General features: G+C 39.7%; 1 protein-coding gene across 1 annotated transcript in view; it reads left to right on the top strand.

Annotated features, from left to right (window-relative positions):
* The window catches only part of si:dkey-65j6.2 (uncharacterized), a 49,967-nt gene that overhangs the window by 7,431 nt on the left and 14,910 nt on the right, over positions 1–27,626 (top strand). Inside the window, 14 exon segments of the mRNA XM_051949013.1 lie at positions 13,348–13,545; positions 14,936–16,991; positions 17,083–17,286; positions 19,164–19,284; positions 19,387–19,480; positions 19,956–20,042; positions 20,239–20,355; positions 20,435–20,533; positions 22,069–22,220; positions 23,551–23,689; positions 24,519–24,641; positions 24,713–24,910; positions 26,019–26,378; positions 26,381–26,625. Of these exon segments, the coding sequence (XP_051804973.1) occupies positions 13,348–13,545; positions 14,936–16,991; positions 17,083–17,286; positions 19,164–19,284; positions 19,387–19,480; positions 19,956–20,042; positions 20,239–20,355; positions 20,435–20,533; positions 22,069–22,220; positions 23,551–23,689; positions 24,519–24,641; positions 24,713–24,910; positions 26,019–26,378; positions 26,381–26,625 (4,193 nt within the window).

Here is a 27,626-nt window from a genome sequence, read left to right as displayed (position 1 = left end):
TAAATTTTTTTGAAATTTTTTTGTACATTTTTAATGGAAAAAAAAGAAATGTAAAAAGAAATGAAAAAAATCAACCAAAATCCAGCGAATTTCGCTGGATTTTGGTTGATTTTTTTCCTGAATGTTCTGAAAGAAAGTATTAGAAGTTTTACTGATATATGTGGAATCACTTTAGATATTCTTAGGATTTTTTGGAAGATTTTTATTCATTTTTTAAAATTTTTTATTTCTTGCCAAATTTGAGGATTTTTTAAAATAAAACTTTTGAGGGAAACTTCTAAGGAATTTTCTTCCTGAAGATTTTGCAAATTTTTTATAAATTTGGGGAATTTTTTGCTGAGATTTTGGATTTTTTTTCGGACAAGGAAACAATATTTTTTGGTGCCGTAAATGAGAACAAGAGGAGGATTAAGACACCTAAGCTGGACAATCCTGGTAAAATAAAGTATAAAATAAGTTTCCTCAGCTAATTTTAAGATCTCATTATTCAAAATATCATCTCTTATTTCAAGGAATCTTACCGAGCCATTTTTCACGTGTTCTATTGGCAGATTTTTTTCACTTATTTTAAGGTTAAAGTTTTTTGTTCTTGTTTTGAGAGGGGCTTCTTTTCCAGTGTAGGACTCTCGGGCTGAGGAGGAAACTCTTGAATGAGTGCATTTCTCCACCAGAGAGGGTGTTCCCCTACATAAAGTAGATTCTGTTTTACTTTGACTTACCGTTGGGATGCAGCTGGATTTTAAAACTCCCGCCCAGGACTCTGTATGTGTGTTTCTGTGTGATTTTTGCCGCCTTCCTTCCTGAATATTTGCCGTGTTGTTGCAGCCAGAGTGCCATTAACGCGACTATTCCTGTTCTGGGAGTGACCTCAATGTTTGGCTGTTTGTTCCTGTGTGACCAGGTCGTACAGAGCATCTTTTTTTCCTCCCAGCAGAAAGACGTCTTTTCCCGTCCTGCTCATTCAATGGAAAACAAACAACAAGTCTGTTTGCAAAACTGCAAATCATCGCCTCGCCTTCACCTGGATAGCCTGAAATGTTTCAGCGTTTTCTTGAAACGACAGAAACTTTGTTGTTGTTGCTCTGTGGCAGCTGTTGGAAGCGTTTAACCAGGGGAGTCATACTCATCTTAGTTCAGGTTAGTCACATTTAGTCACAGATACCTGGAACTGAACCATAGAGTGTGTTACTTTATGATTAAAATGACAAAAAAAAAAAACAAAAACGGGACAAAATAATACAAAAATGAGACACAAATGGCATGAAGCAAGACAAAAAAGACAAAAAATTAGACAAAAAGTTACAAAAAAATTGCCAAAATAAAAACGAGACAAAGAACACAAAATGAAAAAAACGACAGACAAAACAACGAACGAAGCAAAACAGAAAATGACAAAAATTAAACAAAAAAAACGTGAGACAAACAAGAAATACAAAATGACAAAAATGAAATAAAATGACAAAACATGAGGCAAACAACAAAAGTCAGACCAAAAAAAGAAAAAAAACCAACCAAATATTACGAGAATGGCACACAAAACGTTGAAAAATAAGATTAACGACACAAAACAAAAGGAAAAACCCACAGTGGACAAATGACAACAAACGAGACAAAAAAAACTCAAATGAGACAAAAATAACCGAAACGACAGACGACGAATAAAGCAAAACAGAAAATGAAAAAATAAGACAAAAAAAACACCAGCGCCACAAAAAGGAAACACAAAACGCCAAAAAAGAGAGAAAAAGGACACAAACATGAAACAAATGACCAAAGTCAGACAAAAAAAAGACAAAATATTACAAAAATGAGACACAAAATGACAAAAGAACAACCTCGTATTTTACTTTCTGATCCAAACAACTTATAGCCCAGAAATGATTTTAAATTTATAGTTTACTAATTTACAATCTGCAGTTAATGTCTTCTCTGTAATTTTTCCACTTTGAGGACCGGATTGGACCCTGTGGAGGACCACTTTTGGACCACGGGCCTCATGTTGGACACCCCTGGTTTAACCCTGATGAGTGTGAACGACTGCAAAGTGCTCATTTTTCCTCTCAGAGTAAAACACAGATCGTCTCCCTGCCTCGTTGTCAGACTCAGAGCTTCTAATCATGTTTTACAGGAAGCTGCAGAGCCCCAGTTTGTGTTCCAACATTTGACGTGAGCAGTTTTCGGATTCGGTGCGGCTCATTTAGCAGATCTGACATCCTCTGATTAGCGTGCCCAGGTGCGCTCTCACCTGTTTCTCCCGTATCTAAGCGGTCGTTTCTGGCTGTTTGTTATGAAGGCTGCCGGTGTGAGTTACATTAAGCAGCTGTGGGCTAATTACAGATGAGACGAGCGCGTCAGTGAAAGCTAAGCCACGGTTTGGGATAATAACACGCCTCGTGCACACGCAGAGCAACACGTCAGCTCGCTCATGACGGCTGTACAGACGAGCTCAGAGTGTCGGCTCATTCATAATTCCCTGACGTGTTTTTAATGGCTTTAAACACGGGTTCCTTCAAACCGTCCTGCTGATCGAGGCCTTCGTGACGACGATGATTCATGATTTGTTGATCCTCTTGAAGCTGCTAAATGTAATGTCTGGTCGTCTCGGTGTGCAGTAGCTGTGTTTATGTGGAACCTCAGTGTTATTTAGTTTGTGCGTTTTGTGTGTCACCGGCTGTGTCCAGGTTGAAAATATTCACAATATTTTGAGAAGGAGAATCTGAAGAAGACGAACAACAAGTCTAAAGATGCAGCTTATAGACTAAACCAGGAGAGTCAGACTCATCTTAGTTCAGGTTCCTCATCCAGTCCAGTCTGATCTCCAGTAAAACCAGTAGAACCACAGCATGACAACCTATAAATAACCACAACTGTACATTTTCCCTTTGTTTTAGTGCAAAAAAGTTCACATTTAAGGAGTTATATTTTTGCTAAACATCATGAACAACCTGAAATTTATCAAGAAAAATAAATGAAATTTCAACATTCAGCCTCAGTTTATCAAAGAGAGAAAAGTCAGACAAACAAGAGACAACAACAACAAGACAAAATATTACAAAACGAGACAAAAAAACCAAAAGCATGACAAACAGGAAACAGAAAAACAAGCAAAAAACCCCAACAAAACATGAGTCAAAGCACAAAAGTCAGACAATAAAAAAACAAGACAAAATATTCCAAAAATGACTCACAATACAGCGAAAAATAAAGAACAATCTAGTATTTTACTTTCTGATACAAACAACTTGTCATGGTCTAGAAATGATTTTAAATTTATAGTTTTACTAATTTACAATCTGCAGTTAATGTCTTCTCTGTAATTTTTCCACTTTGAGGGCCGGATTGGACCCTCTGGAGGACCACTTTTGGACCACGGGCCTCATGTTGGACACCCCTGGGCTAAAACATATCTGTTATTTACCACCCGTTTACTCCAAAAATGTGTTTGTTTTGGAAAAAATTCTGTCCGAAAATTCCATCTTTCAGTACCTTTTCTGTGAGTAAACTGTTTTCCTGCTGCAGATTTCCAAGCTGTAAATAGAACAGAATGATAAATTATTAACGCAACAAAACGCTGTTTTCAGTGTGCAGCGGTGTGTTTTCATCTCGCATTATAACTGACTTTGTTGTTTAAAGCACCAACAATCCTCTCAATAGCTCGTCTTATTGCATCTGATCTGATCTCATCTTATTGCATCTTATCACATCTAATATCACATCCTATCACATCTCATCTTATCACATGTTATTGCATCTTATCTCATCACATCGCATCTTATCTCATCTGATCTTATGACATCTTATTGCATCTTATCTCATCTCATCGCATCTCCTCGCATCTTATCTCATCTCATCTTATCACATCTTATTGCATCTTATCTCATCTTATCACATCTTATTGCATCTTATCTTATCACATCTTATTGCATCTTATCTAATCTCATCTTATTGCATCTTATCTCATCTCATCTTATTGCATCTTATCCTATCTTAACTTATCTCATCTAACTCATCTTTTCTCATCTTATCACATCTTGTCGTCTCATCAAACTCATCTTATTTCATCTGATCTGATCTTATCGCATCTTATCGCATCTTATCTCATCGCATCTTATCTCTTCTTATCTTGGCGCATTTTATCGCATCTTATTGCATCTTATCCTATGTTAACTCATCTCATCTTATCTTTTCTCATCTTATCGTAACTTATCTTATTCTGTCGTATCAAAGAATTTCTTTTGGAATTATTACGGTTTTATCTCATCGTATCTCATAATGTTATTGGCAAGAACATACATTTAGTACATTGACAGTTAAAGCACGTCCCTAAACACAAACGCCGCAGTAAAAACAGCCACATCAATGGTATTTAAATTACAATGCAGAGCTGGTGAGCAGATTTGAAGATGCAGATCTTTTTTTTAAAAAATGTGCTGAATCACGTCGACATGTTGCTGCTTCAGCACTAAAGAATCTTAATGTCTTTAGACAGCCGTTCATTCAGGACCAGCTGCCTGCCATGGCGTTAAGCTGAGCTCCATCCATTGTTCTGTGGTCCGTCGCTGCACAGCTCCTGCGTTAGAGATAATCCGTTTACGGCACAATTGAGTGTCCGTCTGGGAGAGTCACGTGTTCACGGAGCTGCAGTCATTCAGAGGTTTGTCATTTTCCAGTGAATGGATCCACAGAGAAAGAAAGTTTATCATGGAGCTGAAGTGACGCAGACGTTAGTGAGGGAGTCCTGATTTCAACTCCTCGTACTCCTCCAGGATGACCGACAGCTCCCTACAGGTTCACTTTAGCCTCCAGAGCAGGATTTGTTTTTCTTTTGAGCGTTTGGGCTTCATACTGGATTTGTGTAAACCAGGGGTGTCCAAAAGTGGTCCTCCAGAGGGTCCAATCCGGTCCTCAAAGTGGGAAAATTCCAGAGAAGACATTAACTGCAGATTGTAAATTAGTAAAACTATAAATTTAAAATTATTTTAGACCAAGACAAAAATTTGAGTGTCTTGTTTTTGTTGTTTTTGGCTTTTTTTTGTCTGACTTTTGTTTGTCTCATGTTTTTGTTGATTTGTTTCTCGCTTTTGTCATTTTTTGGCAAATTTTTGTCGTTTGTCCGTTCTTTTGTCGCTTTCTAGCTTTTTGCCAAATTTTTTTTCTTTTGTTTCGTTTGTCTCATTTTTTGTCATTTTTTCTTGCTTTTTCTTTTTGTGCCTCGTTTTTGTAATATTTTTTCTTGTTTTTGTTGTTTTTTGTCAGACTTTTGTTTGTTTTTTTTATCTTAAAGTTTAATCGTTCGTGGTTCAGCTCCAGGTGACTAAATGTTGTGTTTCTTTGTAGACTCTCTGTGATCTGGAAGCTGTAATGTGGAAATGATAAACTGAGGATGAATGTTGATGAAACTGAACTTATTTTTCTTCATAAATTTCAGGTTGTTCATGATGTTTAGTAAAAAGATAATTCCTTAAATGTGAATATTTTCAGAATGTACTTTTTTGCACTAAACATTAGGAGTTGTGGTTATTTATTTATAGGTTATTCTGCTGTGATTTTACTGGAGATCAAACTGGGCTGAATGTGGAACCTGGACTAAGATGATGGTTGATGAGTGCAGCGTTTTCTGGCTAAAGTTGTTTTGTATGAACCGGCAGTGAACTAGAGATGACACACACCAAAATGTGTAAGTCATGCGTGTGTTCCTGTATAAAAGCTGTTTCTCGCCTTTGTCTTTCACTTATCCAGGCTGTGTTCTCTTCATGTGATTCTTTCTGCAAGTAAAATAAGAATTTTCCTGACAGCGATGTGAGATTTATAAGCTGGGAACGATGGGGTAGAACATTACTGTAATAATTATAAATCTATTCTGAGGTACACTGACTTAGATAATAATAATAATCGCTCCGGTGCCGACGGTTCTCACATCCAGGACTTTAGAGTCGATAAGGATTTAGCTGATGTGTTTCATTTGGTGTTTCCTCTGAACCGTGACTCCTCTCTGACTCAGCTCCTAAAAATGATCCAGCAATATTTTAGATGGTTCATTAAGGAGCTTTAGTGCTTTCTCAGCTTCGTCCACTGGACTGAGGAGGACACCAAACGCTGATCAGCAAATTCACTGGAGCTGAAATGAAAACATTTAAAGGCATTAGAGGAGATTTAATTTCCTACGACTTTGAACGTAGCATGCGCACACACAACCTCTCCCTCACCCCCCTCTAACCTCCCCCCTCTTAACATTTACGAAGAAACGCCCCCCTCCAGAAACTTGCGTAGGACTCGTGAAGTTGTCTTTTACGGCTGGGTCCCCCTGGATCTTTATCTGCCATTATGTAAAAAAAGATGAGCAAAACAAGTCGCCAGCTAACTACGAAGCTATACCAAAGCAACACATACAGAAAACACGTAAGTCCAAGGCGTACGTAATCTACGTAACTAGGCCTGAGCCGGAAGATTTTTGATTGGCAGGAAAGGGAGCAAACCAAACGCCTCGGTCCGAGCGCTTTGATTGGCTGATGTTTATCAGGTCCTGACATGTCCACAGTTATTTTTTCTTTTTTTTTTTTTTTAGAAACCATAAATACAGGTTCACTAAAGGTCAGTATATTCATTTCATGTGAATCAGACAAATTAAACAAAAAAACCATCCTCCATAATGCCTTTAAGAGGTTTACAGTAACTACTTTAGTCACTCTAGCCCTGATTAAAGTGATTCCTGAGATATTTCTGAACTGATTTCATCCACACTTTGTAAAGAAACTTTAGAAGGTAAAGAAATGTAGCTGAATGCTCTGTGTTGCCAGATATCTTATATGAAACTATCACCGTTATTAATGCCTATTATTACACCCTGAACAGCATTTATTAACATCCAAAGACAAAAACAAAACTCTTGTTCCCGAGGAGTTCCGTTCTCCAGGATTACATCATTCCATAACGTCTCCCAGAGCTGTTATAATGAAATGGGATGAAAGAGCTCCTTCCTGTAAACTGTAAATCCGTGTCCATCCCTTATCTCTGCTCTCTGAGCTGCAGGAAACCTGTTTTTAAAGTGTTTTTATAATCCAGTAGGGAATCTGTGTGTATCATAAACACAGGAAATTGATTCTTTTCGTGTTTATTTAGAGGCTGAATCAGCGTCTTTGAAGTTTGGCCAAATGAGGGAAGTTGTGGTTGTTGTGCTTCACATATTTCTCAGGCGTTTTGTTTACAAAGTATCACAGAAAATTAATACACGAGAGGCGACTTTATCGGACTCATGGACTGAGGATGTGCCGCAGTGATGGAAATGAGAAGGAAGGATGGAATAGGTTGGACTTTGCTGCCATTTTTGGAACAAAATACTCACATTTTACAGTTTTATTTTCTGTATTTTTTGTCTCTTTTAAAGCCCTGATGCAGAATTTGAGTTTAACCATCTCAATATTTTTATTCTTTCTGAGGAATGGTGAAAAGGGTTCCCTCCATCTTCACAAAAAACACTCTATCCATGTGCAGAAGTGAACATCTTCATATCTTAAGATTCTTTTCCAGGTTTTATTTACATATGACATGTTGTACTACACTTCTCTAGGTTGTTGTCTCCTGTCTAGATCCTTACCGGTGTTGTCTATTCTCAGATGTACGTCACTTTGTTTGAATAAAAGCTTCTCCTTAATTAGACTGTCCAATAGTAAACTGTAGATTTGTAGGCTTATAGAATAGAATAGTTTTATTGTCGTCATACATGGAGGAATGACGAAAATATAAATAGCTGCCACTAGACGGTGCATTGAAACAAGCTAAATTATTATATTAAATATTACAAAATGAGAATCAAAAAGACAAAAATTTAGGCGTTAAACGTTGAAGCATTAGCCGTTATTAACACAAAAGTACATCAGTTTGTATTGTTTGCAGGTAATAAATGCAGATATTTGTTCTGCATGTTCCTTGTTCTAAACACTGCAGCAGGTTTCCATTACCAGTACAACAATATGTACATTTAACTGGGAAAAACTGGATTCTTTTCAAGAATTAAATGCAAAAATTACAGCATTGTTCTGCATATTCCGGCATTTTTCTATTAAAGACTGAGCAGGAGTCGGGAAATGTAATTTTTCCAGAGAAAGAAAGTCTAAACAACACACTGTTCTCCTGATTATTTCCTGTGATTCAGTGTTAAATAAACCGCATCAAGCTGTTTTAGAGTGTGCAGATTGTTACCATCATGGTTTGACAGTTTTTCACCATAAAATTCCATTTTTTACAGTGTCGCTTTGCTCACTTTCCTTTTTTCATTGTTGAGTATTTCCTTCTTGTCTGGGCAGGAACTCTTCTGACATCAGGAATGTTGGAGGACTATTTCTGTGTCATAATGATACTGGACAGAGATATTCAGACATCTTATCCACCGTAATGTGAGCGTCTGACTGAGAGATGCGGGTGTTTATGTGGAGCTGTGTGAATCTGCAGCTCTATACGGCACAAATACACACACTTATTAAAACACACTCGCTTCAGAGAGCTTTAAATGAGCAGGATCTGTACAGTCGCTGGTGGTGTGTCCCCTTTCTCATGACTGACTCACATCTGCAGCAGTATAAATACACTCAGAGCTAACCCGCTGACCCACGCGGGGCATTTCTGCTCTTGGCATGCTTTTAATCGCCGTGGGCTCATTTTCCTGCAGTGTAAAGTCCTGCACTTCTACAGAAAGAGTACAACCGTGAACGGAAGTAGAGAGAACTCAGAAATGTCAGCATAGCAAAGTTACAGCGCCGTAAATCAAGAAAAAAATCAATTAAAATGTAATTTCTAACAACCTAGAATCAACATCTACAAATTCTCACAGCTTTACACATTTTTTTCTGTTTACATTTTAATTTTTTTATCTCCCGTCAGCTCAGCTCAGCGAAAAATCCCAGAATTTTTGTCATGTTCCTGCTGGTCGCAGCTGATTCAGTAATGGCTTCACAGTTGCACTGATGTACGCAGAATTTTTTGTTTTTTACAGAATCTGATTAATGTAAACCAGGGTTAGTTCAGGTTCCACATTCAGTCCAGTCTGATCTCCAGTGACCAGTAAAGCCACAGCATAATAACCCGGTGTAAAGGGTTTGTTTTTGGCACATTTTGAAGGAATTAGATGCAGAATAAAGTGACTTTGTGAAGTTTGTCAGTGGATGAGCAGTTAAAGGATGGTGGGGAAATTAAACAACCAGGGATTCTTTCTTTTTTCACAGCTTTTGGATCTGATAAATGATGACATTTTATCTTTTTCCCTCAAAGATACGATGCATTTCTAACCTGCCAGTGGGTTTTTAGGGTTCAGACGGCTAAATTTGACCCCCATCACGTTTCTCTGCTGCCTGGTGAATCAACACAACATTGCTGTTTAGTTTACTTCATAAAGTCGCTTCAGTTTTCTGCCTTCTTCCAAGAATCAGAGTCTAAAGCAACAACTTTCACTGACATGTAGGAGTTGATGAAGCAGGTTTTTATCGACTTAAGATGTGGAACGTTTAATGTATAATTTATGAGCTGTGAGCTGAGTTTGCTAACGCTACATGAAGACTCTCGTCTGACCTCCACCACTCTGCTTCCATGATTCCCCTCTTTCTTCTTCTCCTTCATGTTATCATGATGATATCGTTGTGTTTCTCCTTCATGTTATCATCACGATGACCGTCGTTGTGTTTTGTTCCCTGCTGGGTGTGGCAGAAACTGAGCAAAATGCTCTGAGTCATGGTTGTTTGTGGAGCTGCGGGGGAAGAATCCGGCGTTTCAGATGATAATGTGAGCGGATGAGATGGAGAGAAAACACCAGAGGAAGAATGAGAACAGGGAGCGGCAGATGAACAAGAAGCAGCAAACCTAAAGGGACATAAAGCACAGAGAAAGGAGATCAGAATGAAAGAATTAAGTAGGAAAAGTGCAGAGAAGGAGAAGCAGAACAGAAAGCACAGCTGGAGGAAACAGAATCATCACACCCTGACACACCTTCCTTTGTTTCTGTCTGATTTCCACATCTGTCCTGTGACATATACTGGATGGAAAAGATGGACAACGTTTTCATATTTGTGCGTTAAATGGAAGACAAATGAGAGGTTCTACGTCAGGAGAGTCGGACTCATCTTAGTCCAGGTTCTACATTCAGTCCAGTCTGATCTCCAGTGGACCAGAGCAGTAAAACCACAGCATAAAAACCTATAAATAACCACAGCTCCTAATGGTTCCTTTGCTTTAGTGCAAAAATGTTCACATTTAAGGAATTATCTTTTTACAAAACATCATGAACAACCTGAAATATCTGAAGAAAAATAAGTGAAATTCCAACATTATTCCTCATTTGATCAAAACAAGAAAAGTCAGACCAAAAAACACCAAAAATGAGACAAAATATTACAAAAATGAGACACAAAACGACAAAAGAACAATGAACAATCTAGTATTTTACTTTCTGATACAAACAACTTGTCATGGTCTAGAAATGATTTTAAATTTATAGTTTTACTAATTTACAATCTACAGTTAATGTCTTCTCTGTAATTTTTACACTTTGAGGGCCGGATTGGACCCTCTGGAGGACCACTTTTGGACCACGGGCCTCATGTTGGACACCCCTGGGCTAAAACATATCTGTTATTTACCACCCGTTTACTCCAAAAATGTGTTTGTTTTGGAAAAAATTCTGTCAGAAAATTCCATCTTTCAGTACCTTTTCTGTGAGTAAACTGTTTTCCTGCTGCAGATTTCCAAGCTGTAAATAGAACAGAATGATAAATTATTAACGCAACAAAAGCTGTTTTCAGTGTGCAGCGGTGTGTTTTCATCTCGCATTATAACTGACTTTGTTGTTTAAAGCACCAACAATCCTCTCAATAGCTCGTCTTATTGCATCTGATCTTATCACATCTTATTGCATCTTATCACAACTAATATCACATCCTATCACATCTCATCTCATCTGATGTTATCACATCTTATCACATCTTATCTCATTACATCACATCTTATCTCATCTCATCTGATCTTATCACATCTTATTGCATCTCATCACATCTTATCACATCTTATCTCATCTCATTGCATCTTATCACATCTTATCTCATCTCATCTCACCTTATCACATCTTATTGCATCTTATCACATCTAATATCACATCCTATCACATCTCATCTCATCTGATGTTATCACATCTTATTGCATCTTATCACATCTTATCTCATTACATCACATCTTATCTCATCTCATCTGATCTTATCACATCTTATTGCATCTCATCACATCTTATCACATCTTATCTCATCGCATCTTATCACATCTTATCTCATCTCATCTCATCTTATCACATCTTATTGCATCTTATCTCATCGCATCTTATCACATCTTCTCTCATCTCATCACATCTCATCTCATCTTATCGCATCTTACTGCATCTTATCTCATCTTATTGCATCTTATCCTATCTTAAATTATCTCATCTAACTCATCTTATCTTTTCTCATCTTATCACATCTTGTCTTCTCATCAAACTCCTCTTATCTCATCGCATCTTATCTCATCGCATCTTATCTCCTCTTATCTTAGCGCATCTTATTGCATCTTATCCTATCTTAACTCATCTCATCTTATCTTTTCTCATCTTATCGTAACTTATCTTATTCTGTCATATCAAAGAATTTCTTTTGGAATTATTACGGTTTTATCTCATCGTATCTCATAATGTTATTGGCAAGAACATACATTTTGTACATTGACAGTTAAAGCACGTCTTCTCTGTAATTTTTACACTTTGAGGGCCGGATTGGACCCTCTGGAGGACCGCTTTTGGACCACGGGCCTCATGTTGGACACTACATTTGCATTATTATGTTAAGCTAACACAGTCTATCTCTTCTAATGTTCACTCTCCACCCCCTTTATGTCTTTTTGTTTTTCTCGGACTCTAAATGACACTGAACACGTTCCGTTCCTCGTGGAAACGGCAGCAGTGTTCACGCCGTTAGTCGACATTCACACATCACCCTTCAGAACTCGTATATCTTCCACAGAGCCGTGCACGTACATGCATTAACCCGGGGTCTGCTGCTGTGGCCTTTGCTGTGCTAAATAAAGCAGGGCCTAAAAGTGGGTAGTGGGCCGTGAGTTCGGGTCAAAGGGAATGTGAAACCACAGCTCGTCCTGGGAGCAGCCGCCGCTCCGTGTTTACTGGATGCTTGTTGTCAGGAACCTACAGTTTAATGATGGGATGTCGGTGTTGGAGTAGATATTATCTGAGCGGGTCAGGAGGTGGAGGATGAGAGATGCTGTTCAAAACAAAGTGAGTCCGGGTTTCCTTTTGTTTGCTGCTGTAGTTACCAGAAAGGCACCGATTCACAAGACGAAAACTGTTTCTGTCACAGTTTTGTCTGGTCTTAGTCATCATGTGTCTCCATATTGTTGTTTTGTGTCTCCTTTTTCTTGTTTCGTGTCTGATTTTGGTTGTTTAATTTGTTTGAGGCCGTTTTTTCTCTTTTTTTCGATCATTTTGCACCACGTTTGTGTCCTTTTGCGTCTCGTTTTGGTTGTTTTGCATCAAGTTTTTCTTGTATTGTGTCATTTTATGCCTGATTTTAGTTGTTTCGTGTCTCTTTGTCACAGTTTTGTCTGGTCTTTGTCATCATTTATGTCCACATTGTTGTTTTATGTCTCTTTTTCTTGTTTCGTGTCTGATTTTGGTTGTAAAATTTGTTTGAGGCCGTTTTGTCTCTTTTTTTTTCCGATCATTTTGCACCACATTTGTGTCCTTTCCCGGCTTGTTTTGTGTTCAGTTTTTCTTGCATTGTGTCATTTTGTGCACTAAAAACAATGTCAAGGCTTGTTCTGTTTGACTTTGACTCTTTGGAATTTAGATTTTCTCTGTTTTGTGACATTTTCCTGTGAATAGATCATATTTTTGCAGGCCCAACACAGATTCATGACAGATCTGAAACTACTTCAGTTGTTCTGCTGCTTCATCAGGTTGCGTTTTCACCTATATTTCTTAGTCGTATTTTTATAGTTATTTATAATTATTGCTGTTATTTTTATTTGGTGCTGACTGGGACTGTTTTTTATGCTGCAAATATATGAGAAATTGAAGTAAAAGAATCTTGGATCTTCAGCTTTCGGCTCTTCTTTTCATCTAGTTCTGAGCAGATGAGCCTGAATATTTGTAAATATATTGGAGTATGTCAGGATTATTTTTCATGAAAGTCACAAATTTACGCATTTGGACTGAGATTCTGCCCACATATCCTCTGTATGTCGCTAACAGAATGCAGCTCGTCTGTCTGGTGTCTGACAGAAAAAGCTTTTCTTAACTCTCTGCGTTCTCTCTCGTGTTTTCAGAACCTTAAATCTCTGGAAGGCTCGATCCAGAACCTGCTGTCCGTGCTCTACCCGCCCTTCGAGGCCACCGCTCCCACTCTCCTCAGCCAGCTCTTCCAAATCATCGACAGTCGCTTCCAGGGAGACGCCCTGCGCTGTTTGCTGGACTTTCTGGTCCCGGCCAAACACATCTTGGACACCGTGCAGCAGGCTGCATGTGTAAGTAACGTCCTGGAAAACTGAGATCTGCGTAGAGCGCTGAGCAAAAACAGGACAGAATGGTATGCAAAATGAGACACAAAATGACAAATAAAAAAAGCAACGAACAATCTAGTGTTTTACTTTGTGATCAAAATGACAGAAGTCAGACAAAAACAAGACAAATTATTACAAAAATGAAATGCAAAATGGCAAAAACGAGACGCACAATGACGAAAAAATGAGGCAAATGGCACAAAAAGACAAAATATTAGACAAAGTTGGAAAGCGACAAAACAACGGACAAATGACACAAACTGGACCAAATATGACAAAAGCGAGAAACAAAATAGTAAAAAAGTAGACACACGGCACAAGCAAGACAAAAAATTGCAAAACAATGCAAATGATACACAAAACTAAACTGCATCTAAAATTATACATCAACCCACACCTAACATTTCTGAACTTAATGATAAGGCAATAGCCCGTCTTGCCAGATCAATCATTTCGGACACTGAACACCCTCTTCATCATGTTCCAGCTCCTCCCCTCTGGACGCAGATTTCGAGCACTAAGATGGCATTATGTCCGTTACAACAGAAGTTTTGTTCCATCAGCTATCGTCATCCTCAATAAGCCACCGCGCTGAACTTGAACTTTATTTTTGTGTGTCTTATTGTGAATATTGTGAATTTTGTCTTTGTATGTATGTTATGATGTGTGACATGACAGCTTGTGAAAACAAATTTCCTTCGGGACAATAAAGAGCTCTATCTGAACTAAGAAGAACAACGAATAACAACGAATAAAGCAAAACACAAAATGACAAAAGTACTGCAAAAAAACTGAAGCGAGACAAAAAGAAACACAAAATGACAAAAACAAGAGACAAATTACAAAAATCTGACAACAAAACAACAAAAAAAGACACAATATTACCAAAATGAGACACAAAAAGACAAAAGCAAAATACAAAATGACGAAAAATGAGACAAACGACACGAAACAAAACAAAAAAGATACAGCAAATTAGACAAAAAAGTTACAAAGCGACAACACGATGGACAAACGAGACAAAAAAATGACAAAACTGAAACAAAACGATAAAAATGTGACACAAATGATAAAAGTCAGACACAAAAACAAGACAAAATATTACAAAAATGAGACAAAAAACAACAAAAGAACAGTCTAGTATTTTACTTTATGATCTAAACAACTTGTCATGATCTAGAAATGATTTTAAATTTATAGTTTTACTTTAATGTCTTCTCTGTAGTTTTTACACTTTAGAATGTTGTCCCGCGGGCCGGATTGGACCCTCTGGAGGGCCGCCTTTGGTCCGTGGGCCTCATGTTGGACACCCCTGGTTTAAACTCTACCTTGTCCTGGTCTGTGTCTCCTTCAGGCCCAGTACTCTGACGTCCTCTTCCTCTGTGAGGGCTGGCCTCTGTGTCTACGGGACCGAGTCGTCGTCCATCTGGCGCCCATCGACCCCCTGCTGCTCCGTCCCGGTGACTTCTACCTGCAGGTGGCGCCGTTCTGCGACCAATCGGCTCGCATCGTGGTCTGCAGCCTCCTGGAAGAGGAGGAGCTCCAAGCAGAGGTAGTCGAGGAGACGCCGATCCCTGAGACGTCGTATCCCTGCATCTTCAGCCTCGACTGGTTGGATGAGGTCAACCTCGGCCGCCGCGGGACGCCTCTCAGCCGATGCCTGCTCGCCGCCGAGCAGGGCGTGGTGAGGTTGCCATGGGAACGGGTGGCCGTGCCTGATTTCGTGGACGTGCCTCAGAGCTCTGGGAGTAGCATGGCCTCTGCTCCTTCCTCATTTCCTCCTTTACTGCCTCTGCTTCCTCTTCCTCCTCCTCCTCTTCCTGACTTTACTGAGAATTCCTCATCTTGTAAATCTTTCCCTCTTTCCTCTGCGAAGGAATCTGCACCGAAGCAACAGAATTCAGTTCTAACGTCTTCCTCGCGTCCTTCTGCCTTCTCTGTGGAGACCAGGATATGTCCAGCGAAGCACGGCATCGCTGTGTCGCTTTGCCTGGTGGATTCTAGCGCTGCCGCTTCATCCAGACCGGTGAAAGTTAAAGAACCTGAAGCCGATCCTAAACCGATCGGCTGGGTGTCGCCTAACACATGGGACAGCAGATTCACTGGGACGAAACCAAACACAGCCAGTAAAACCAGCACCGCTGCAGATACAGGCAGCCCTGATAAAACTATACGCAAAGGTGGGAGTAAAAGAGATTCTAAAAACCTGCAAGATTCAAGCAGAAGAGCAGCAGAAGGTGAATACATCGATATCCAGCAGGCCGTGAAGCTTTTCGGTCAAACTCCGTCACTTTCAGAAGAACGACCGACATCAGACGCACAAATGGAAGCACAAAGATTTCCACCGAGGCAACGACCAGCAGCTACACCGACACATGTTCAGCTGCCTACACAACCACAGAGTCCTTCTAGATGTGGTGCTGCTGCTTCGTCTGCAGGACCTCCATCGTCCCTCCACCGTTCCCCTCCACACCAGGCTTACCCCGACTCCCTGGAACCCTCTGAGTGTGCTCGTTCCTCAGAGAAGCCGTGCACGCCCTGCATGAAGCGGAGGCAGGGCGGGAAGGTCAGCAGAGCCCAGGAGCTGAGGTGTCGATACAGAGACTCCTACCAGGCTGCTCTACAAAACCCCGTCAGCTTCGGACAGGACAGAGTCAGGGGGAACATGTCGGCTCTGATGGAGGAGGACGCTGACAGACGGGGACCTGAAACAGAGGATCCATGGTGCAACATTCAGGGAATGTCCTCTGTCAGCGGAGATGTTTGTAAGGAGTCAGGAGAAAAGAATACCTTTCCATACTGGAAACCAGGAGACGCAAACACAGCTCCCTGCATGGATTACAGGGCCGTGAATGCTTTACCGTTTGGTGGACGACCAGAGGAGAAGACTGAAAGGACCTCTGTGATATTTAGAGAACCACAGGAAGTACGATCCTCCAGATGTTACGGGAACGTACACAACGAGAATGGAACAAACCCAGCAGCAGAGCCAGGGATAATCACTTCCAAAGCTTTAACAAACGGTCCTGAACAGTCAGATGTCTCCTCTGAACACCACAGATTAGCGTTTAGCTCGAGGGAAATCTCTGGAGCGCGCGCGACCCTCATGCCTCATGAAAGGCCTCAGAACAGAACCAGCTCTGCAGCGACACGTGCAGACTTTTCCACGTCAGCGTCACCAAACAGAAGAGAGCGCGTGTCGGATCGAAGATGCTCGTCGCTGTCCACGGCGGTGGTGGAGACCTCAGAGAGATGTGAGGTGGTGATAGTTGAAGGTCTGAATGTCCGGAGAAGAGAAAAGGCCGAGTCCTGTGTGGAGGTTCCTCAGCTGCATGTGGTTAAATGTAAAAACAGCACCGCGTTTGGGCTGGTTTCACCCAAGATCAGCAGGAGGAAGATGGTCGCTGCAGGTACAGAGCTATCCCATTCTTCTTTTTTTACAGTTTGATTCTGATCCTTCTTCATCACCACCGTTATAACAAAATGAAAATCGTTCTCCAGATGCTGCTCAGCCTGGCGGTGCTTCCATCACCAGCAGGAATGGTCCTCTAACGGAGAACCCGTCAAACACAGATCCATCTCCATCGGCGGGGCCACAGAAGATCTCCCAGCATGCCTCTGCTCGTCCCCGACCGGACCACCTCCCCCTGGGATCCCCGGACCCCAGAGCCCACCCCCTCTACCTGGGACTAGCAGCTCTAACAGGTAGTTCAGTCTGAGATGAATAAAATCAGGGCCATCGTTTCAGTATCATCTTCTTGTCATACATCGTTATGTCTCGCTGTACCAGTCTATCAGTCTGTGTGAGTGTTTTTAAGTCTTATTTTACCCTCTGAACTTTAAGAAATTGCCCGAATGACATCATTTATCAGGCCAGAAACGGTCATTTTTCAGTTGATATTTTGTTGTTTGCTCTTCTGTGTTTTTAGGTTTTTTGGCTCTCTGCTGTTTTGTTGGTGAAGTTAAACAAATCTAAGCTTAAAATTCAGATATTTCACCAAAATTAATCAACATACCTCATCTGAAAACTTGGAAAAACAAATAATTTGTTCTAAAATCAGAGTTTGTAAAAAAAAAAAAAAAGGTTATATATGTTCATATAAATATAATAACAATATAAATGTAATACGAAAATCTAAGAAATGTAAACTTCAACACATCCATGAAGCCGTCACTGAATCAGTTACAACCAAAAATCACACAGGGAAAATTCGAGAGACTTTTTGTCCAAATTCAGCTGAACTGCAGGCAGAAAAAAGGAAATAAATATCTACAGCGTGTTTTTTTTTTTTTTTTGCATTATTAGCTCATGTTAAACTTTGGAAACATATTGTACATACTGCCTCCAAATTCCATCATATTTTTTATATTTTATAAAATGTAATCATTTTGTGAACTTCAGAACTTATTTTTTTAAATCTGACTTCTCTCTGCTTGTAGTCGTGGTTTTCTGTTTCCATAGAGGTGCAGGACTTTATACTGCTGTGAAAAATGAGTCCACAGTGGGTAAAAACGTGACAGCGCTTTGGGCTCAGAGGGTTAGAAGATCAGATCATCTCTGTTTAGTCGTCATTTCTTTTATTGAGAGCGTTCACTTTGTTCTGAACGACTGAAATGACGACTTAACTCCGGCACCTCTGATGTTCTTTATATGTTTGCTGTTAATTTTCTGTCTTGTAGGTTTTTGGTTCTGTTTTGTACGGTGGCCGACAGGGGCAAACACGCTGCAAACCGCCAAAGCGCTGCAAACACAGAAATGATTCAAAACCAAAAACTCACAAACGCATGAAACACATGCAAGAAAAAAATGCTGCAAGAGAAACATGCTGCAATCACAGAAACGATGCAGAAGCAAAGACTTACAAAATCACAAAACAGATGCAAACGCAAAATGCTGCAAATATATAAAAACACACACAAACCCCCAGAACAACCGCAAGAGAAAAACGCTGCAAATTCAATCCACAACGTAAGTGCGCTGCTCTTCGATAATATTGTATAAAAATAATTTTGTATAAAAGATACCAGCCAAGTAAAACATGATGCTGAAACTAAATGAAAACATACCTTTTCACACTAAAAAATATCGGAGACTTTCACTTTCTTCTTCTTCTGCTTCTCCTTCTTCTCTTCTTCTTCGTGTCTGGTGCACTCCTGGTGGATTGAATTTGCAGCGTTTTTCTCTTGCAGTTGTTCTGGGGGTTTGTGTGTGTTTTTATATATTTGCAGCATTTTTCATTTACATCTGTTTTGTGATTTTGCAAGTCTGCTTCTGCATCGTTTCTGTGATTGCAGCATGTTTCTCTTGCAGCATTTTTTTTCTTGCATGTGTTTCATGCGTTTGTGAGTTTTTGGTTTTGGATCATTTCTGTGTTTGCAGCGCTTTGGCGGTTTGCAGCGTGTTTGCCCCTGTCGGCCACCGTAGTTTTGTCTTCTTCAGCCGCAGTATAATCTGTGCTGCTCCTGACAACAGTAAACCTCCTTCAGTCTTTATAAAAATACTTCAGGCAGTGACTGAAAATCCTCATGAGCAGAGAACAGGGCCTTAGACGTTCCTGATCTGAGCTTCCTCCAACCTGCAGGCAGCAGAGACCGGACAGGCAGAGCGATAGTGGAGCTCTATGGAGACCACCAGGGATGGAGATCAGCTGGAACCAGCCAGGAGCTCTTCCAGATGCTGCTTTACTTCCACTCCATCACCAGGTACAGAGGAATAAATCAGTTAGTAAAGCAGTTTGTCTGTCTGTGTGGTTTTCTCTGTTGGACTGTGGGAACTGCGGCGCTCTAATTTCTGTCTGGATCCAGGAAGGAAATCAGAGAAGCCGGCTTGACGCTCATTTTTGATGCCAGGAAAATAAATCCGCAACCACAGCTTTATAAAGCTCTGATGACCCTTCAGGTAAGAAACAAAGTTCTGCTTGGACTCAGTAGATCAGAGTTAAAGGTCTAAAGTGAAGTATTTAGCAGATAAAATGTACTGCACAGCTGTAACATCTGTCCACCAGATCAGCAAACAGTCCAACAAAGTGGCCTTTATACATGTTTTTATCACCTGAGCCACCTGAGAACAGAATTCTGTGCAGGATACACCTGAGCTTAAACAGTTAAACCCAGTCAGCCTCTGGTTCGTACTTCTGTGTAATTTGATAGGTGATTTTTTTCTTCCAGGGCATTTTATAGCAGAATAAGGAATGGTTCTAATGAATAAAACTGCATAAACAGCTGTTGTCTGCAGGTGTTAATGGAGTTTTATCTCTATCTTGTTGACATTTGTTGCATGGATTTAATTGCTGTGATCAATAGATTTATAGAACTTTAAATCCTGATGCAGAATTGTTTCTCAGAAGGATTTATGGAGTGTTTAATGATTTCAGGAGCGATGCCCTCAGGCCGTCAACAGTTTGATCGTTCTGGTTGACAAAGAGAACAACCTCCGTCCAGAGAAGTGTCCTGGGATACAGGTCAGCTTTTTACTCTTCAAGTTCTATTTTACACCTCCTTAAGCTCTAGTTTATGTCCGTGCTTTAACTACAGAACAAAGGCTGAAATAAATAACGTGATAAAATATGCAGCATCATGTTCTCAGTACGAGGTTCTGTAGTGAGTAATGACGTGAGGATTTTCCTGTTAATCTGACGTCTTTCACCCTAAATGCAGACGGACGTGATGACGTCGATGAAGTCTTTGCTCAGACTGGTGGAGGGGAATCAGCTGAGCTCCCGGTTGGACGGCTCTCTGTCTCAGAGCCACTGTGATTGGACGGAGCTGCACCAGGTGAGACGGACACACAAGAACACTTTACCTGCACCTGCTGTTTATCCACTGCTCATGCTTTATGCCTTTTATTCTGTAGAAACTCTTCCCGTTCGTGTACGATCTCCATGAGGCGTCCAGCCTGCTGCTGAGAGCCATCAGTAAGTTGAAGGAGCCTCAGAGGACGGACGCTGTGCAGGTACCTGAACATCACCTTCAGCTGCTGCTCATGCTGCTCTCTGGGCATTAAAGCCTGGATTTATCCTCAGTTACATAACTCCAGCTGTCAGTCAGATTAGTGAAGACGAGAGATGTCCAATATTGTCCGACTCTCAATTTCCGATTCCGATATCACCGATACATGGGGGCTGTTTGACTAATTCTAGGTGACATCACATATCTCCTGTCTGAAATTAACACTTGAAGACCAGATCTCTGTTGTGAAGCTAATGGATACAGCATCAAAATTATTGGTATTCTTTACAAAACAAATTATTTTTTATTTTGTATTTCTCACTTATAATGCCATATACACCCCCTGTCAAAAGGTTTAGGACGCTTTCTCATTCAAATGAATAAGAAAACGTCCTAAAACTTTTGACAGGGTGTGTATGCCATACTGTGTTGAGGTTTGGGGAAATACATACAGAATATATATATATAAACCCTATTCATTATACTCCTAATGTTCCTTTGTTTTAGCGCAAAAATGTACATTCTGAAAATTTTCACATTTAAGGAATTATCTTTTTTACAAAAACATCATGATCAACTTTGAAATTTATGAAGAAAAATAAATTCAGTTTCATCAACATTCGTCCTCAGTTTATCATTTCCACATTACAACTTCCAGATCACAGAGTGTCTACAAAGGAACACAACATTTAGGTCACCTGGAGCTGAACCACAGAGGATTTTACTTTATGATCAGAATGACAAAAGTCAGACAAAAAAAGTAACAAAAACCGGACAAAATATTCCAAAAATGAGACACAAAATGATCATGAAACAAAACAAAAATTAGACAAAAAAAATTAGACAAAAAAAGTACAAATGACAGACGACCCAAGCGAGACCAAAAAAACACAAAAGGACAAAAAAATGTCAACGAAAACAAACGGAATAAAGCGAAAAGCCACAACATGACAAAAATAAGACCAAGGAACAAAAGCGAGACGAGAAGGGAAATGCAAAACGACCAAAAACCAAGGAAAAAAAAGACGATAGCAAGAAACAAAACAACCAAAAAAAGTAACAAAGACAAAAAACACAAAACAACCAAAGGACGACAGACAAAACAGACGAACAAAGCAAAACTGAAAATGTCAAAAATAAGACAAAAGACACAAGCGAGACAAAAAGGAAACACAAAACGACAATACCGAGAAATAAACGACAACATGAGACAAATAAAAACAGACAAAATATACAAAAAGTTAGACACAAAACGACAAAAGAACAAAGAACAATCTAGTATTTACTTCATGATCCAAACAACTTGTCATGGTCTAGAAATGATTTTAAAATAGTTTTACTAATTTACAATCTGCAGTTAATGTCTTCTCTGTAATTTTTACACTGTGAGGGCCGGATTGGACCTCTGGAGGACCACTTTTGGACCACGGGCCACATGTTGGACACCCCTGATACAGAAGCTAGAATTAGAGCTCCTAAACTGTACATTTGGTGAATTTTCTGTGATATTTGTTGAGGCTAAAATGCTTTGTGTCTCAGACTGTGCAGCAGTGCATGATGGACCAGAGGACGCTGATGAGGGACGTTCTGGAGGACGGTCGGCTGGTCGGTCTGCAGAGGGATGGAGGGTCCATCCTGGCCCGGCTGAGGAAGGAGAGCGACCTCAGATACCCCCACTGTGAAGACCTCAGGTAAACGCAGAAAGTTCCAGTCGCTGGTGGACAATTTGATTCAGGTTTACTACGACATGAGTCATTATAGTTTGAACAGGGGTGTCCAACAAGATTTTGTCTTTTTTTTGTCTGACTTTTGTCAACCATCCAAAGTAGTTAAAATCAATCCACTGGACTTTAAAGTCCACTGGATTGATTTAAACTACTTTGGATCACCATGACCTGGATGAATGAACCTACACAGACGACTTTTGTCAATTTGATCATGCAGTAAAATCCTCTCTTCTCCAGGTGACTAAATGTTGTGTTCCTTTGTAGACACTCTGTGATCTGGAAGTTGTGATGTGGAAATGATAAACTGAGGATGAATGCTGATGAAATTTAACTTATTTTTCTTAAGAAACTTCAATTTGTTCATGATGTTTAGTAAAATGATAGTTCCTGAAACGTGAACATTTTCAGAATGGACTTTTTTTTTGCACTAAAACAAAGGAACCATCAGGATTTGTGGTCATTTATATTTTGTGCTGTGATTTTACTGATCCCTGGAGATCAAACTGGGCTGAATGTGGAACCTGAACTGGAATGAGTTTGACTTCCTGAGGTAGAACAACAGATTGCAGTGTTTTTTAATAACATTAGCTGATTCTGCACTGATAGAAGGTCCTGCCCCTCTATGGAAACAGCACGACTAGGAAACAGTTAGAGTGCCAAAAATAATAACCAACAAAAAATAAAAGTTGGATTTCTTTGAATTTTTATTTTACAAAAATCGGAAAAAAAAAAAAGAAAAAGCGGAATCAGCACATATAAAGGTGTTAGGTGTTACCAACACTGGGAAAAAGGACGGCTGACATTTTAAATGAGTTTCCATGCTCGTCTCCTCTCTGCTTTATTGAACACAGCCTGCAGTTCAGCCCAGCTCACAGGAAAACTCACAGATTACTCACAGATTTCTCTGTTACTTGACTGTTGGTCACAGTTGAATCACTCTTGGACTACTAAAGAGTGCAGAATTTTTCGTTTTATTTACGTCTGTTGAGAGCAAGTCATCAGAAGCATAAAATGAATTTAATTAAATGGATTTTCAGCTCAGATTCGTTCGGTTTGTTTTTCTAACAGAAAATTTGTATAGCTTCCAGCCCTAATAAATTGTGATATTTTGGCATTAAAAAAAAAAAACATCGCTTCAAACATCCATAACTTCTCATCTGACTTCGTACAGACGCTGTCAAAGACTTACAAAAACAGATCCAGTGTTTTTCTTCTAAAACTGCATCTTGAAGGCCATACCTGAGTGCATATTTTCTCTCAGACTAGACTTAGATTTATCTTTTCCTTCGTGCAGTGACGCCGTGGACTCGGTCACCAGTTTGTACAACCATGTGGAGGAACAGGCTCACGTCCTGGTGCAGAAGTCCAACATGTGTCTGGAACATCTGGAGTTCCTGCTGCAGCTCAGAGAGATGGAGGCACACTTCACACAGGTAGGAAAAAATGATCAGACCTCCTTGTTTTCTTCAGTTTCTTGTTCATTTTAATACCTGGTACCACTAGAGGTCCATTTGTTTGGACAAATATAATGATAACAACAGTAAGATAAGAGTTTAATGTCAGAGCTGAAATCAGACATTTTAATGGTTTTCTGGACAATAACCAGAATTCCTTCAGTTCTTCCATTATGGCATTGTTCTGCCACAAACAGCTTTGAGGATTCCGTGTTTTCTTTTCTGTCTTTTAGTATTTTGTGTCTCATTTTGTCATTTTGCGTCTCGATTTCGTCATTTTGTTTCATTCTTGTTTTTTTGTTTTGTTTGTCGCTTTGTTTGTCACTTTTGTCGTTGTCTCATATTTGTCATTTTGTGTCTCATTTTTGTCATTTGTGTTGATTTTGTCGTCATTTGTCTGTGTTCGTCATTTTTGTCTCATTTTGTCATTTGTCTCATTTTTGTCGCTTTGTGCTTTTTGTCGCTTTGTGTCTCATTTGTCATTTGTCCATTTTTGTCGCTTTGTCTCATTGTCATTTTGTCACATTGCGTCTCATTTTTTCGTCATTTTGTCTCGTTTTGTGTCTTTCTGTCACATTTTTATCGCTTTGCGTCTCATTTTGTCCTCTTGTGTCCCGTTTTTGTCATTTTGTCTCATTTTTTGTTGTATTTGTCATTTTGTGTCTCTTTGGGCTTGTGGTTCTCCATTTAGCGTTTGATGATTTTCTGGAGGTCTTCAGTTGGATTTAGATCTGGTGATTGATTTAAATTTGCTTTTAAATACCAGAGCTCAGTAGAGTGGAAATGCTGTAATCTTGTTCTGTGTCAGATTCAGCAGTGGTATAACGTAGAGGGAGAGCGCCACCTGCTGGAGGCTGAATCAGTGGAGGACTCTGGAGACCGAATGGAGCAGATCCTCAACAGCTTCACCGGGTTTCTGATAGAAGCCAACGTGAGTCTCAGTTTGTCTGCAGCTGTCGTCATTCTGTCTGTATTTGTGTCTGAATCTCTTCTCCTCCTCAGGACCGGAGGCATCACGCCATGTCGCTGGTGTCGGAGGCCGAGCGACTGCAGCAGAGCGGGGTTTCCTACCCGGAGACGGAGGCCTTCAGGGCCCTGGTCTGCAGCTTCAGGTCGGGTCTGGAGGACTTCCTGTGCCGGGCGGAGGCCTGTGGCAGAGAGCTGCAGATCATGGTCAACGTGTGTGATTTCTGTGAGCAGGTCTGTAAGAAACAGTCATTAAACATTCAAGCATTCGTTATGCATTTAGGACTCCTACCTGGTTTGTTTAATTGTTGTTTTTTGTTTCAGTTTATTGTACTTGTAGAAATGCACTTGCAAATGTTTTTTGCAGAAACTACAGAGTATATTGTAGAGTAACTGGCAGTTTTAAAACTGTCCAATATTGCATTGATGCTTATTTAAGATAAGACGAGTCAGTCTATAACTGAGGAACCTTTGAAGTCCATGGGATCTATCTTGTGTTCGTTTTGATTAAAAGGTTTTTTTTTAAACTAATGCTTTTATGTTCATTATGTTCATTTCTTTACAAATTCCATCATTATTTATTATGGAAACAATCACTTATTAATAAAAAATGACTGGATGTCACTAAAATGTCAACTATGATACAAATTATATACAATAATATATATTGACCCGTCCAGAATGACTTGAAAATGACCCATAATTACAGAAAATTAGTCCAGAATGACATGAAATTTGTCCTAAATGACTTGAAAATGATCCCAAAGACACAAAAATGATCCAAAATGATGATAAAGGTCCAAGCTGACATAAAACTTCTTGAAAATGACAAGAAAATTGTCCAAAATGACTCAAAAATTGTCCAGGTCAAATATAACTGAGGGACTTTTGAAGTCTATGAGATATATCCTGCATTTGTTTTAATTAAAAGTTTTTTTTAACTAATGCTTTTATGTTCATTATGATCATGTCTTTACAATTCCATAATTATATATATAAACAATCACTTATTAATAAAAATGACTGGATAGCATTAAAATGTCAGCTAAATAACCGCACATGGACAGTACTGGAAAAAGTCACCTCGTGTCTTGAAACTTTACTGATTTTATTGAATGTACAGCTTAAGTACTAACATTTCACAGCATAGAATGTAACATTGATTATATGTATTTTTTTAATTTTATACTTTTGAACTACTTCCTGAGTAGATTTCAGAATAAGTGCAAACTTCCTTCTACTTTATTTGACTCCAGTTACAGCCCTTTTACAGCTCAGAAAAACAAAAAAATCAGAGCCTTTGTTTGCCTTTTTAGTAAATGAAAACCTCTCTTACTACCAGGCGACTGCACTGGCCGGTGAATGCATCGATTATCTGGACCAGACTCAGTCCAGGATCCAAACACCACCAGATGAAAGTGCCTCCCAGGTCAACCAGAACCCAGACTCCAGTCCGAACAACGCTCCGTCCTCAGACAGCTCCGTCCTCCAGGCCTTCCAGGACCGGTTGCTCCACTTCAGCCCGGACAGGTTCCAGGAGGTGAAGTCTCAGGCCGGCGCCCTGCGAGGCTCTCGGGGATGCGGGTCTGGAACGTGGCCTGGCTGCGGTGTCAGGAAGCCCGGCAGCAGCTCCAGGAGAGGATGCAGGACGTGGACCAGGTTCTCCACCTGCAGCCGGAGTCCAGCGGCTGGTGTGAAGGTCACTACGTGGACGTAGTGAGCACCAATGTTCAAACCCCCGGTGGTCAGAGCCTGGTGGTGCAGTCCACCCCCGGACCTCGACACCCGCAGTGGGAGGGGATCGTGTCCGGAGCCGTGGATTTAGGGAAGAGGAGGCCGATCCTGGGCAGCGACGGTGCTGATCCAACATCTGGAGCCTGCTGCAACGCCAAAGCTGAAGATCTCAGAGAAGCTGGAGCCTCCAAATCTGCTCCTCAGTCACCTCACAGGTAAAATACTTGTAGTCTGTTCAAGCAGAGTCAAAGCTGTGGTTTCCAAACAGTCCTGAAACATTGATGTTAGAGAAAAAGGAGAAGATCCTGCAGTTTTCTTTCTGCATCAGTTGGAGCCCATTTTAACGTTTGTTCTTCTGGGTTTAACCAGGAGAGTCAAACTCAGCAGAATGTCCGATAAATGAATAACCACAGCTCCTAATGGTTCCTGTGTTTTAGTGCAAAAAAATTTCTGATAATGTTCACATTTAAGGAATTATCTTTTTACAAAACATCAGGAACAACCTGAAGTTTCTAGAAAATAACAAAAAATTCTAAAAATAAGTTCAATTTTATCGCAACATTCATTCATTTCCACATTATAACCTCCAGATCACTAAGTGTCTACAACCAACACTTTTAGTCACATTTTGTTTGTGAATGTTCTTTAAGAAAATACTAGAAGTTTTACTGATATATATGCTATCACTTTAGATATATTTATAAAATATTTCCAAGATTTTTTTTTTTGCCAAATTTGGGACTTTTTTTTTTTTTTTACTTTTAAGGAAAACTTTTAAGGAATCTTGGGAATTTTCCTCCTGAAGGTTTTTGAAATTTTCAGAAATTTGGGGAATTTTTTTGCTGAAGTTTTGGATTTTTTTTTAAACAAGGAAATTATATTTTCTGATGTCTGTAAATGAAGACAACAGGAGGGTTAATTTAGTCTCTTAAACTTTCATGAGAAAACGGATTGGCATTCTTGTTTTCTTGTCAGCTTATTTTGAATTAAAAATGTCACTGTTTTCCTTGTTGTTGTTGTTTTTACAGTAAAATCGATCTGTTGTCTACTACAGTGGACATACTATAAATTCCAAATAAAAAATATTCTTTAATAAAATTCTAAATTGTGTGTTGTTACTTTAGCTCCAAAAAGGCAGGAACAAACAAAAGTTCAATTGAAAGATCATTTTATTCCCTCGGTTCTCAGGAGGATGTGGATACGTACAGATAAGACA

Source organism: Acanthochromis polyacanthus, chromosome 6 (assembly GCF_021347895.1).
Source record: "Acanthochromis polyacanthus isolate Apoly-LR-REF ecotype Palm Island chromosome 6, KAUST_Apoly_ChrSc, whole genome shotgun sequence".
Lineage (NCBI taxonomy): Eukaryota > Metazoa > Chordata > Actinopteri > Pomacentridae > Acanthochromis > Acanthochromis polyacanthus.
This window is presented reverse-complemented; position numbering and strand designations above follow the sequence as displayed.